Genomic DNA, 13,003 nt, shown 5'->3' on the forward strand with positions numbered 1-13,003 from the left:
AAAGTACAAGTAAAGACAAGAAAAACATTTGACATTTGGGAGGGGGTGACATCAGTTGCATACAATCTTAAAAGGGAGTTGTAAAAGTAGTAATTGGTGTTCCTCTAACACTTTGGACAGTTTTTCCACTGCCAAACATCTGAAGAACACAACTATCGCTATGTTCATGAAATAATGAATAAATGGAATTTATTTTTCATCTCAGCTACTGTTGTATTTTTAGTGTATTCATGTTTTAATTCAAATTTAACAAACTAAAAAGAAAGGAATGCCACTTCCTACCAACATAGGGTACAGCCAATACGACACTGCAACATTGACTAGTGTGAACGTTATCTGTTATTGGCTTTTCACTGATATGCTGCAGAACATCTTAAATTTGGAATGGATGGATGGTCAAATTGAAAAGGTTAAAAGATATGCTTATCATGAAACATATTCAATGCAAACAATTATTACACTTTTAATACAATATAAATAAAATATTTTCAAAGCTGCATTTCAATATAAACTGCAGAGAAATAATATTGACTGAAATATTTGCTTCTCAATAACATCACTGTCAAAACATCGTACATATTTGCTTCTCAGAACATATCTTTTTTAGAAATATTAACTGCAAAAAATGTTTCTTTAATAAAAAAAATTCTATAACAAAGAGTGAGATACTGTACATTTTAAAAATATTAACTTCCTAAGAAGAAATATATGGGAAGACCTCTAATCATGAAGAACTGGCCTAGTTAAAAGTGGAGATGCTTACCTAACACTCCACTAGGTTCAATTGGGTACTCCAGGATGGATGTAGCTGGTGCCAGTGTATACGGGTATTCATAGGGTGTGTAGATTAAACCTGCCTCCGGTGCAGGAGGCACAATTGTGGCAGTAGGGTGGGGGGTTCCATTTGGCATGACAGCAGCTGTCTGAATTTGTCTAATCAAAGGCATTATGGTAGGGCCAGCTGGTGTGGGGGTCCGCAGGGCAGCAGGCGGGAGAACTGGTGTTGGCCCTGTAATAATCCGGGGAGCCTGAGCCGTTGCTGCAAGAGAAAAGGCAAGGGCAGCTACAGTAAGCAACACACCCAAGAGGAGAGATCAGAGGCAGAAGTATGTGAAGTTATGAAAACAGGGGGAAGAAAAAGAAGAGATAAGAGGGATATAGGGGGAAAGGGGGGAGAAAAAAGAAAAAAAGATTAGTATTGTATATTGAACATGCCACGTGCTAAAATTACTGTAATTATTGAATAGAAAACACTCTCATTAGTCAATAAAACACAAATGCATAAAATCTGAATTTATTCAGACTAAACTAATATAGCATTTACTGATAAAGGTGCACTTAAAAAAAATTGAAAAGAACCTTTAATAAAAATTCTTTAAATAAAGCTACAGAAGGATTAAAACTGTTAACAGGTTCACCACAACTAAATGTTATAGCAAGTAATGATCAAATAGATGAATTCAGCAGCTACAATCTGTTCTGCTAAGAACTAAGTACAATGCTCCTCATGCAAAAGGGTTGCATTCTTTATAACGTTAAACTCCAGAGTGTGATGTACACAATATATACTTTTTAATATTGTCCACAATGTGTGATACAAATTTATGATGAAAGAATTGAACATTGCCAGATGTATTACAAATGTAAAAGTATTATAATTATAATAAAACACTGCCAACAACAACTTACTATTTCATGGCTAATACTACAGAATAGTACACCTTGAGATATTTGCGTTTTGAACATATACAAACAACTTTTGTAAATACATAATAAATAAAGTCATATTTTGACTTGCAGTTTTTTTTAGCTAGAGTCAATAATACCTCCCAATGTTATAAACTGCATCATTTGACAGCTGACTGTATAGACACGAAAACAAAACTAGTTTTAATAAAATGTGCAAAATGACTAACTTTTTGCTGCTCTTCAAAGACAATACTACAAAATATCCACAAAAGAAATAAAAAAATTTACATAGCAAGTACAAGACTTTTAAAATAATTTCATTTAGATAATGGACACTTAGCACCAATACTTCACATAATTTTACAGAATGGGAATTTTACAATAAAAATAATTTTGACTTACGTGATTTGATGTTTGCATCTCTATATGTGCCGTTAAGAATTGCTAGTTCCATCAGTTGCATTTTTTTAAGGCTATCTTCACCTTCTGCCTACAAAACAAAACACAGTACAGAATTCCAAAATCAAAGTAAGACAATAACATTTCTGAATATGTAACTCAGTATACTGGGAAACAAAGTGATAAGATGATGCATGCTTTATAATGCCAAAAAAAGAAAGCAATAAACTGCTTCAGTCTTCTCATGTAAACAGGAATACTTAATTACAGTTATGATGTACTAAAATTAAAAGATAATCTGAAAATTGTATTACATAGCTATAATAGTACATGTATTCATAATTTTGAAGATGGCAATACTTTGTAAAAGTACAATAAAATAAAAATTATATTCCAATGCTAGTCCATTCCAACTGAGACCATAAAATAATTCAAATACTGATAGGCTTGTCGACCACTTTTGAAAATTTTAAACATGTTTGCTTTTCAAAACAATGTCTTACATTAGAAATTATTTTGACCAGACATATACAGTTGGATGAAGCCAAGAACCTGGAATGCCATTATTTGTACTCAAGATATGTTTCCTATTAAATAAACTGCTTTTGTAAAAGAAATAGTTCCGCTACAATAGCAATTATTAGAAACACAATCAATTTCGTTTGTTCTCATATGTGAAATTCTTCTTACTTGCATGTTTGACAAGTACCTTATGTCAATTCTAAACTGAAAAACACTCAATAACCAAATAAATACTCTTGCAGTAATTTATTTTAAGAAAACCTTTAATATCATTTTAAATATGTTTCTGCTCCTTGTATTAAACTAAAGAGACAAACAATTTAGGCTATCTAAGGGTCACAACAGAAAACACCACTCACTTTTTAATGCTGCCAAGTTAATCAAAGCTATGGGCCTTCTTCGAAAATATCTAATCAAGCAATGCACTTCTTTAGCTTATCACTTAAAATGACAATTGAACAGTTTCATCTTTAATGATTCTTAACAGTGGTGATGAGCAAAAATGTCCTACTCTTCTAAGCCAGCGAAAGTAGAATCAGTGTTCCTTTGCCAAATCAGTAGAATCATTTTGTGCTGTGGAACAGAAACCAAGCAATGAAATGCCATCTTTTTAAATGGACAGACAGGCACTGTTTCTTTCATTGATATGTACTGGTATATCTTAGCGACAGACAGACAGACAGACACACTTTATTAATCCCAAGGGGAAATTCACATACTCCAGCAGCAGCATACTGATAAAGAACAATATTAAATTAAGGAGTGATAACAATGCAGGTATACAGACAGACAATAATTTGTATAATTTTAACGTTTACCCCCCCCGGGTGGAATTGAAGAGTTGCATAGTGTGGGGGAGGAACGATCTCAGTCTGTCAGTGGAGCAGGACATTGACAGCAGTCTGTCGCTGAAGCTGCTCCTCTATCTGGAGATGATCCTGTTCAGTGGATGCAGTGGATTCTCCATTATTGACAGGAGCCTGCTCAGTGCCCGTTGCTCTGCCACGGATGTTAAACTGTCCAGCTCCGTGCCTACAATAGAGCCTGCCTTCCTCACCAGTTTGTCCAGGCGTGAGGTGTCCCTCTTCTTTATGCTGCTTCCCCAGCACACCACTGCGTAGAAGAGGGCGCTCGCCACAACTGTCTGATAGAACATCTGCAGCATCTTTTTGCAGATGTTGAAGGACGCCAGCCTTCTAAGGAAGTATAGTCAACTCTGTCCTTTCTTACACAGAGCATCAGTATTGGCAGTCCAGTCCAATTTATCATCCAGCTGCACTCCCAGATATTTATAGGTTTGCACCCTCTGCATAAATAAATAAATGTATTATATTCATAAATGTACTACCATGGGTGTTGAGGGCAGACATTTGAGGGTTTATGTAATAAAAACTGAAATATGTATAACTACAGCATGCTCCTAAAAATATAGAATAGGACAAGACGATGGGCACATCTAAGGCAAGAGCAGTAAATGTATTAAGGCCCAATGTAAGACCATATTAATAAACGATTGATACTGCAGGACAGTATGGAAACTTTTTATTCTTATGATTATACAACAACAACTGAATAAATACTCCATGGGACCAGTTCAGAATGAAGTGGGCATGGGTCTTCTGGACAACTTATGTACTAGGAACTGAACTGACACAAGGTTTATATCTACATCCATAAAAAAATAATATTAATCTGTGATTTTAACAATGCTCACAACGTGCAATAATTCTCTATACCAACATGTCTTTAGGCCTGACATATTTCAAGATTTTTCAATAGCTTATGCAGTGGTTCCCAAACACGTTTGTGGAGACCCACTGTGGCTCCAGGTTTTTGTTTCAACCAACTTCTATTTTTAATTGGACTCCTTGTCTAAGTCAGTAAGATGTTATTTCCCAGTTTCTCTGTTTTGGAGTCAATGCTAGCATTGACATGGGAATAATTAAGTGTTTTTTTTTTTTTTTTTTTACTCTTTAACAGTATTTTCATTATTTTCCAGGTGTCCTGTTTATTTAATCTGTTATTTACTAATAAGCACATTAGTGGGTCTGATGCTGAAATATCTGCAGCCTTTCCTCATTCAGTGTCATTTTCCCAGATGACTGACCTGCTTGTTGTTAATTATCATTGTTACGATACAATGAAGGGAGAATACTAACAAAAAAAAGGAAAATAATAAAAACAACAAACGAAAATTAGACAATTGAACCTATAGCAGAAATAGAAATATTTTAAAATCCTTATACAAGTAAAAATTACACTGCTTTGCTTTTCTGAATGTATAATAAGAAAACAGAAAAAGACGAGCTAATTAAATGAGATCAAGTATTATCAGATATTATTAGTGATTGTGAATCTGGCTGGAACAAAAACCTACAGCCATATGGGGTCCCCAGGACTAAGTTTGGGAACCACTAATCATGGGTGTTGAACTCCGGTCCTGGAGGGCCGCAGTGGCTGCAGGTTTTCATTCCTAACCTTTTTCCTAATCAGTGACCACTATTCACTGCTAACTAACTTCTTTTTCCTTCATTTTAATAGCCCTGTTTTAAGGATTAAGTCCTCTGAATTGAATCTTTTCTTCATTAAATGGCAGCCAAACAAAAACAAGCCAACTGTTGACCAGCTAAATTGGGGCTTCAGATACCAACCAATTTCACTCCAACCAGTTTCTTAATAAGAATCCAATTCTTGCTGTTAGTTAAACTCATTATTTAATTCCATGGTTTGTTGCTGCTCTCATTCAGCCACAGCAGGCATTTCCAAAACTGTTGATTTTGGAAATCAAGACCTGAGAGATCAATCTGAGACCTTCACCTTTCTTTATTTCCAGATATTGTGTGATGGGCACAGGTGAGCTAGTCATGTGGCGGCTTGCTTTGTGTCTCATTATTGTTTGGCTGCTAATTAAGGAAAAAGAAACAACGAAGGGGCCTGAGTCAAGTTAATTAAAATTAAGGCAAAAGAAGTGAATTAGCAGCAAAAACTGGTCACTAATGAAGAAGACGGTTAGAATGAAAACCTGCAGACACTGTGGCTCTCCAGGACCGGAGTTTGACACCCCAGCAATAGATTATAGAATATCTGAAACTTGGTGCCATTTTGATTTGTGCTCAGGACAGTACTCTGTTCTCGGCTCACATTCCACACAGAGTGTGACTGTTTTCTGACAAAATACCAAAGGGCAATTGTGTCATCCACCTTATGAACTGAGAAAAAAATCTCTGCATCAAAAGCAAAACAGGGAGCCTAAACCCCATTATGAAAATTAACATCTCTGATAGATCAACACATGGTAAACAAGATATTTAAGAATTATGTTACATTATAGTTACCAAAATACAGGAATACCAGTAATAAATGTTTAATAATGTGTTTTATTAAATAAAATGACATTATAATATTCCTACACAAAGCAAAATTGCAAAAAAATATCGTGTTATAACTTTCTCTATTGATGATAATAATTCTGAAAGAAGTACGAAGTGGCAGCCTTCAATAAATGCCTGTTATGTCACGTGACTACACAGTGTTTATAAAGGGCAGATTTTTTTAATATGCAAATGCATAATCACAGTCTGGATAAAGCCGGCTATAATCCTGAAGCCTCAAAAAGTACACATAACATGCAATCAGATATGTTTGCTTTAAGTCATGTTACACTGAGCTGTTTAAGTTAGGCTTGAATAACCCTGCCTGGTATAAGTGGTCACAAAACCTACAAAGCACTCCCTTAAATGTCTTGTGCTTTACTTGGTAGACTGTTAGATTCACAGTGTGAAACATCAAACTACTTACTACTTATCTAGTTTGTTAACTTTAAGCTATATGTTAATTTATTAAACAAATTTGGGAGCTTTTTTGTCCATAAGCATGATTAAGAGACCATTATACAATTTGAAAACAGAATGCTAGTTACAGTTGCTCAGTGCTTTAGGTAGATTTGGATATAAGCTGTTAGCTGATTAGATATAAGTACAAGTAAAGAGAAAAAAAGTAAAGAAGCACAGCATGGCAAACATCATGCTTAAAAAAACAGTCTGAAACTCCCTGTAGTCTGATTTAAATATTTTTGTAATGTAACAGTCTCCACGCTGTGCTTTCAAAGCAGCTGCACTCAGTAGGGGTACCAGATAATGGATGTAGACAATCAAGTTATGTTTAGTCAGTGACTGGTTGAGTAAGATACAGAATATTACTGAAAGACATCTTTATTTCGTATTTATTCAAGAAGTGTATGCTACAATATATATTAATCATGTATCTATAGCAAAAGAAGGTTCCATGGAACACCATTCTTTGGTGCACACAGCAGCTTTATAAAACTGAGAGAACTAACATAGAGCTCTTATTTTTACATTTAATTAAAGTGTCATCTTGATGTGTAGTTAAAGCTGTTTTAAAGCCACAGACACAACAGGCTCCTGCCACTGCAACAAAGGCCAGCCTAGTATAGATAGTTATGTACACCAAAGTATTAAATAATACTTGGAATTATAAAAGATCTGGAAAATATAGTAGGAGTTGTACTCTGCTCATTAGGCATCTTGTTTAAAAGAACAATACTAAGAAAAAGGTAAGATTCTTATTACACAAAGATATGGAAATGACAATAAATAATATCAAAAGCTACCAAGACTAAATAGGTATCATGTAAAAAAAAAAAAAAACTAAAAATATGCAATTCACTTAACAATGCATAAAGTGCAAGAGCCTGAAATTACGAATTTCACAGATCAAGCACAGATCAATGCTGTGGTTATTAAATGTTGATTAAATGCTTCTCTTACTCATACAAGCTTAGCAATTCATGTACTAATATGGACCAGTTCTCACAAATAGCAAGGGCAGTTTAAGGCTGCAATGAAGCCAGTCAAATTGTTTATTATTTCTATTATCCCTTACTGCTTAAATATCAGTCATACATGTATGAAGTTTTTTTTTTTTTTTTTTTTTTTTTTTTTTTTTAAATCGCATCACATACATTCAATCTTTATTACTTTTTTAGATCATTTGTGGTTATCTTGCTTTACCAAACTAGTGACATGAGTCATTCAGCACTTGTTAAAGACTTGTTTGATATTGCAGTTTGGTATTGAATTAATTAAGAGTAAGGTTTGATTCAAACTGATGCACAAATCACTGCTGTATGCGTCCAATAGTCAAAATGACTAATTAGAAACAAATTAGACACAGACAGAAAGATTTAATGTCGTTTCCAAGATAAAAATTCTCACAATAAAAGTAAAGTTCTCAGATCTTAAATCTAAGAGTTAGAACTTCTACAATTTCCACAACCTTTTCCAAGAAGCAAAGAACTAACCTGAGATTCTGTTAAAAAAGTTCAAATGGGGAAGCTGCAATTCTTTTAAAGACACCCTTTGTTTATTCAACCCTCTCACTGCAGTTGAAGAAATACTAACAAACTATGACAGTTTATAGTCAGTGGGAGGCACTGTTTCTTACACAATGGGATCTGAAATCCCTTTTCGGACAGGTGCTTTTCTCATCACTGCCTCTCCAGGATGTGCTGTAGTGCTGAACAGACACACATTTGATAGCCTATTGAATAACTTGTCACAATCACCCAGCTCTTTCTGTTTTAGCTGTCAGTGGAAAAGGACTGTGTGCAACCAATGCAACTGCCTGTAAGAGGCATTTGCAACTGTCATAGAAGAAACCTGATTTTTTAAACCCTTCCAAAACTATTAAACTATGCATAACATCGGCCAGGAAAACATATCATATACCTTCCTGTGACCTGTCCTCTCAGTCTCCCTCTCTCTCTCACTAACGTGATAACAGCTGATCAAATAAGGCATGCAGATGCACTCTATCTTTGCTACAGGCAACCCTCCAGGCAGTCTCTGTTCAAGCAAAGAAAGGTTGTAGAAAAGATGCAAAGGCCTTCTCAACAGGGACAGACAAATACCTGTTTCTGGTGTGAAGTAAAGCCCAGCCATTTGTACTGGGGTGAAGGTGCTTTATGCAAACATCAATGAGGTCATATGGAATTAAGTTTGTATTAGTGAGTACAGTAAATGGTAAGGCATTTTCATTTTTTCTTCCTTGCATGCTTTTCAACTTTTAACGCATAGTTTCATTAAAGAATAGAGAAAACTATGGTGAAAGGTTTTTTGGTAGAAAAATTACTTAATTGCAGTTGTAAACATTTCATAATTATGTTCTGTTGTATATTGTCAGCACCATGATTGTGCCAATAAAAGCACATCTACAGACTGACTGTGTAATTTTAGAGGTCTGATGCAGTGCAGTCTAATTAAAAGTTCAAAAAATATTACATTATTAGAATATATCATAGCATATACTGGTTGTGGTAGAGCAATGTACCATGTAAAGACACCAGTAACTGCCTAACAAAATGAATGTTCCTCTAGCTTAGCCGGCTCCCGTACAAAGGAATAGAAATGATGTGGAAGAGACGTGACCTGGAGACCAAGCTTATGCCATGGCCCTGAGCTTCTGTATGGGTCTACAGCATGGATCTATAATGACATGTGACTGGGAATACAGTATATGAAAATAAAGTATTGGTATTCGCTCAGTATCTGCAATCTGTGAGAGTGGGTGGAATAAACAGAGTGTAAAGTCAAAAATATCACCTGGCTTTGTGTCATACTATGGCCTGTAGGGGGCAAAAGTGCGTCAAGAACAAGTGTAAAAAATGCTGAAGCAATAACAGAAACACCAAATACAACAGCAAAAAGACATCTACGCCTGTCTGGGCCTATCAAATATAAAGAAGGGTCCATGAATAACATGTGGGGTAGCTGGTTTATTTGCCCACACCATAAACCTCAAAAATATACCTTCCTACCTCCACAGTAGACTTTCTTCCTCCTGTCAGAATGAGCTCTTTTCCACTAACTGTGATCATCACTAGGTGACTGCTAAAGCCATAACCACAGATCAAACAGTATTTTTAACTGTTTAATTCAATCCATTCAGACCAATTTGGAGTCCACAGTTATCCACAGCATATCTTTGAGAGATAGGATGAAGATAGAATGCATGGGGGAAAACTAATGCGAACAGGGTATAAAAACTTTATGCAGACAGTATCCTGGCTTGAAAACTAAGTCTAGTGACAACCCCATTTGTACACTGTCTTTTCTGCTTTTAGTCTGTAAGAAACTCATAAAAATGTGTGAATTACTTTTCTAATGAATGCATCAAAAATTCTTGTTAGGGATGGCCAAGTAATAATCGCTAATCAGTTAACATTAATAAACAAGAGTTTATTCTTATTAATTAAATGATCATTTTGAGCAAAAGTGTCATAAGGTTTCCTTCAAATTATACAATATTGTACTGATATGCAATTGAACATTTGACATGTAATGAAAACATGCAATAAGATACACAATAAGAACATTATTTTATTACCAAATAAAACATAAGCATACTTCCTGTGAGCTCAGACTGAAGCAACCAGAACTAGTAGGGAAAAACTGTGCTGACCAGCTGGTCAAATGAAATTACATGAGGGGTGTGTGCAAAGATATAACGAAATACATTTTTAATCAATGTGGTTGATGACAAAGGCTTATGATTTCTAATCAGTTATCTTGAGCCAGAGTAACACATTCTATCTAGATGCACTATTAGCAAATGTATAGAGAAACATTTTCCTAAAAAGATGCAATAGCTGAAAACCCAGCAAACAACTGCCAATAATGCTGCTCTCATGTAGTATTCGGTGGTACCACTTGTGATATTTTGTTGAGATCAAGTGAATTTCTGGACAGCATCTGAGCATAAACGCCAGGTCACTATTGACTTGCTGCTCTATCAACGCAAAAAAAACATCAAAATTACCTCTGATTTTTTAATGAAAATAAAATACAACCTCTACATATTAAGTATGTATTGCATCATTCTAAATGCAATGATACCACAAAACTGCTGTTTCTGGCTGTTCTTGTTACTGTTATTTTAGGCGACTTTTCAAAGTGAATCTTGAGAAATGTATCACTAGTATATTTACCACCGGTGCTATTGCACATGAACATTGTATAATCTTGAATTCACACCAAACATTTGGGCTAAGCTAACAACAGAGTGGTATATAATAAAACCATGCCAGTATATAGATGAAGACTGATGATAAAAATCAATTGAACTACAGACAGAAAAATTTTCAGTGAAACTAATGACAGCTGTGCAGAGAAATGCTGCTATGGAAGGACTTGCAGGCTAAGTGCTGCATTTGCTCTTGATAATGCATAAAACAATGTGGGCCCTAATTCACCCACCCCTATGAGCACTACTTCGTTGGCATGTTTCACTTGTGCACTAGAAATTCCTCTCAATGATGGATTTATAACATGGCTACCTGAAAATCCCTGGAACTTTGGTCCAATGTTAACAGGCTGTGCAGGTGACGAAGTTCCGAGCATGTCGGTATGATCCTATTCATCAACCGAAATACATAATAATATGCTTTTCAGTAATGTAAAGAGGCAGTTTATGGCATATTTCTACTTAAAGCTAATACAAATTGAAATGTGCACAATAAATACATAAAATCCTTACTGGGAAATGTATCTTTGCATTATTTTCTGTTTAATTAGGCAGTATATCTCATGTTAATGATTAACAGCCATTAACCTATTAAAGGGTTTCAATTACTGATTATGATACATGATTAAAATTTGCACCCATAAATTTTGTTACAGCGATATATTTTTGGTCATTTATGTTTAGCCTTTTTACTTCTGTTGTATGTTAAAACATTCAAGAAAGAGCAGAAGAGAGTCTCCTCATCTGTATCATGTACAACAACTGTTTAAGGCACCCTTACCTCTGAAAAAACAGCTAGAAAAAAAATCTAGAAATATTTGAAGAAATATCTAGGTAGGAAGAGAACAACACTTTGACATAATATAATAATAATAAAATCATAATAACAACTTGCCTTCCTTTTTAACTGAAGTCATGCAAAAGCAATGGACTTTCATCAGGTATCAGTTTTTACAACTGCAACATGCTTTCTAATGAAGACGCAAACAGTGTCTGTAGAAGTCCGTCCAAGAAAGAGTTTAACATTTTGCACTTCAGACCACTCTAACACCTTAGATTTACATCACATATTGGGCACAATGAACTAATAATGGCTGACAAAACCAGCCCAGGGCAGAGTAATGTTAGTTGTAAACATAAAATATTCAGTCCAAAGTTTTTATACTAACAGTCCTGCTCAAAGATATTTTTTCTGTACAACATTCAGTTAACATTTAGCTTCCATTATATGACCTTAATTCATTTATATTATTCCAAAGTGTAACAATCAAAACACTAAAACAGAAACAATTTATGTTAAAAAAAGATTTTGCCACTGATGAATATATCCAGTGATGGACTGCTGCCTCATGTCTGATACTACTAAGACAGGCACTGGCTCCTGGATAAGAGGGCTTAAAAAATGAATGGATAGATGGACAATTAACAATATATGTTCATCACTCTCTTTTTTTGTGTTTGGTGTATAATAAAAGAGGTAGATCCTGTAGGAAAAAAAAAAATTGAAAACAGTCCACAGTTCAGGAAGAGTTGATGAAATTCTTAATACCTCTAAAGCTAGGCACCACTGCATAAAACAAATGAACTTTATTCATTACAAAACAAACTCTGCAAGGTACAAGACATAAAATATTTTCTATATATGAGACTAAAATGAGCAAAGAAAGTAATCCCTCTCGGCTTTTAAATAAATTAATAAATACATCTTTATATCTATATTATTTCTGAAAAGAGGCCCAGGAACAAGTAGAACAAAAATCTGCAAGTTCAAGAAAGAGCCTTAACTCTATAATCATCAGCCACAGTTACAGCAAATTAGTTAAGTTAATCTGTGCTCTAAACTGCTCAAAGCTATACTGTACTCTCTATAGAAGTACTGTATGTAGTATAACGACTGTTTATTTAGCCATTCAGTGAAGATGATAAAAGAAGACAAAAAGAACAGCATGCTCATTTACACACCAGGAAAAAAAACACTCAGTTCAGAAATCCACTGTCCTTCAAATCTGAGCAGCAGATCACAAAAATTTTTCTCATATGGCCAAAAAAGGACATACTGAATTAATGAAATAATCAAAAAAAATTACTCAACGTTAATGCCTACAAGCAGTAAGAGACTTCTTATAATTGGTAATTCTGCTTTGATGTTTTAAAATGTGGGCACAGAACATGTAACTAATAATTTTCCCCATCCAAATGTATTAGTGATTTTAGACCCAAATACGTTATTTTTTCTGACACTTTATAATTATGGAGGATCACAACCACTCAATCATTCACTCTGTCTTTACTGCTCCAGACTCATGGATGCTAATGACCTTTCATCTATAGATCATGTTCTTAAACATTA

General features: G+C 34.7%; 1 protein-coding gene across 6 annotated transcripts in view; it reads right to left on the reverse strand.

The window, feature by feature from the left end:
- Window positions 1–13,003, reverse strand: part of LOC114666111 (protein quaking) — a 1,435,209-nt gene that overhangs the window by 1,135,923 nt on the left and 286,283 nt on the right. For all 6 annotated transcript variants that reach the window (XR_007933560.1, XR_007933559.1, XR_007933561.1 and 3 more), the window contains exons 5-6: window positions 2,092–2,179; window positions 764–1,063 (exon numbers count right to left, since the gene is read on the reverse strand). Coding sequence is in view for 1 of the 6 variants with exons in the window: in XM_028820846.2 (XP_028676679.2) it covers window positions 764–1,063; window positions 2,092–2,179 (388 nt within the window). In the remaining 5 variants the exon portion in view is untranslated. The remainder of the gene's footprint in view (window positions 1–763; window positions 1,064–2,091; window positions 2,180–13,003) is intronic.

The sequence above is a fragment of the Erpetoichthys calabaricus genome, chromosome 15 (assembly GCF_900747795.2).
Source record: "Erpetoichthys calabaricus chromosome 15, fErpCal1.3, whole genome shotgun sequence".
Classification (NCBI taxonomy): Eukaryota; Metazoa; Chordata; class Cladistia; order Polypteriformes; family Polypteridae; genus Erpetoichthys; species Erpetoichthys calabaricus.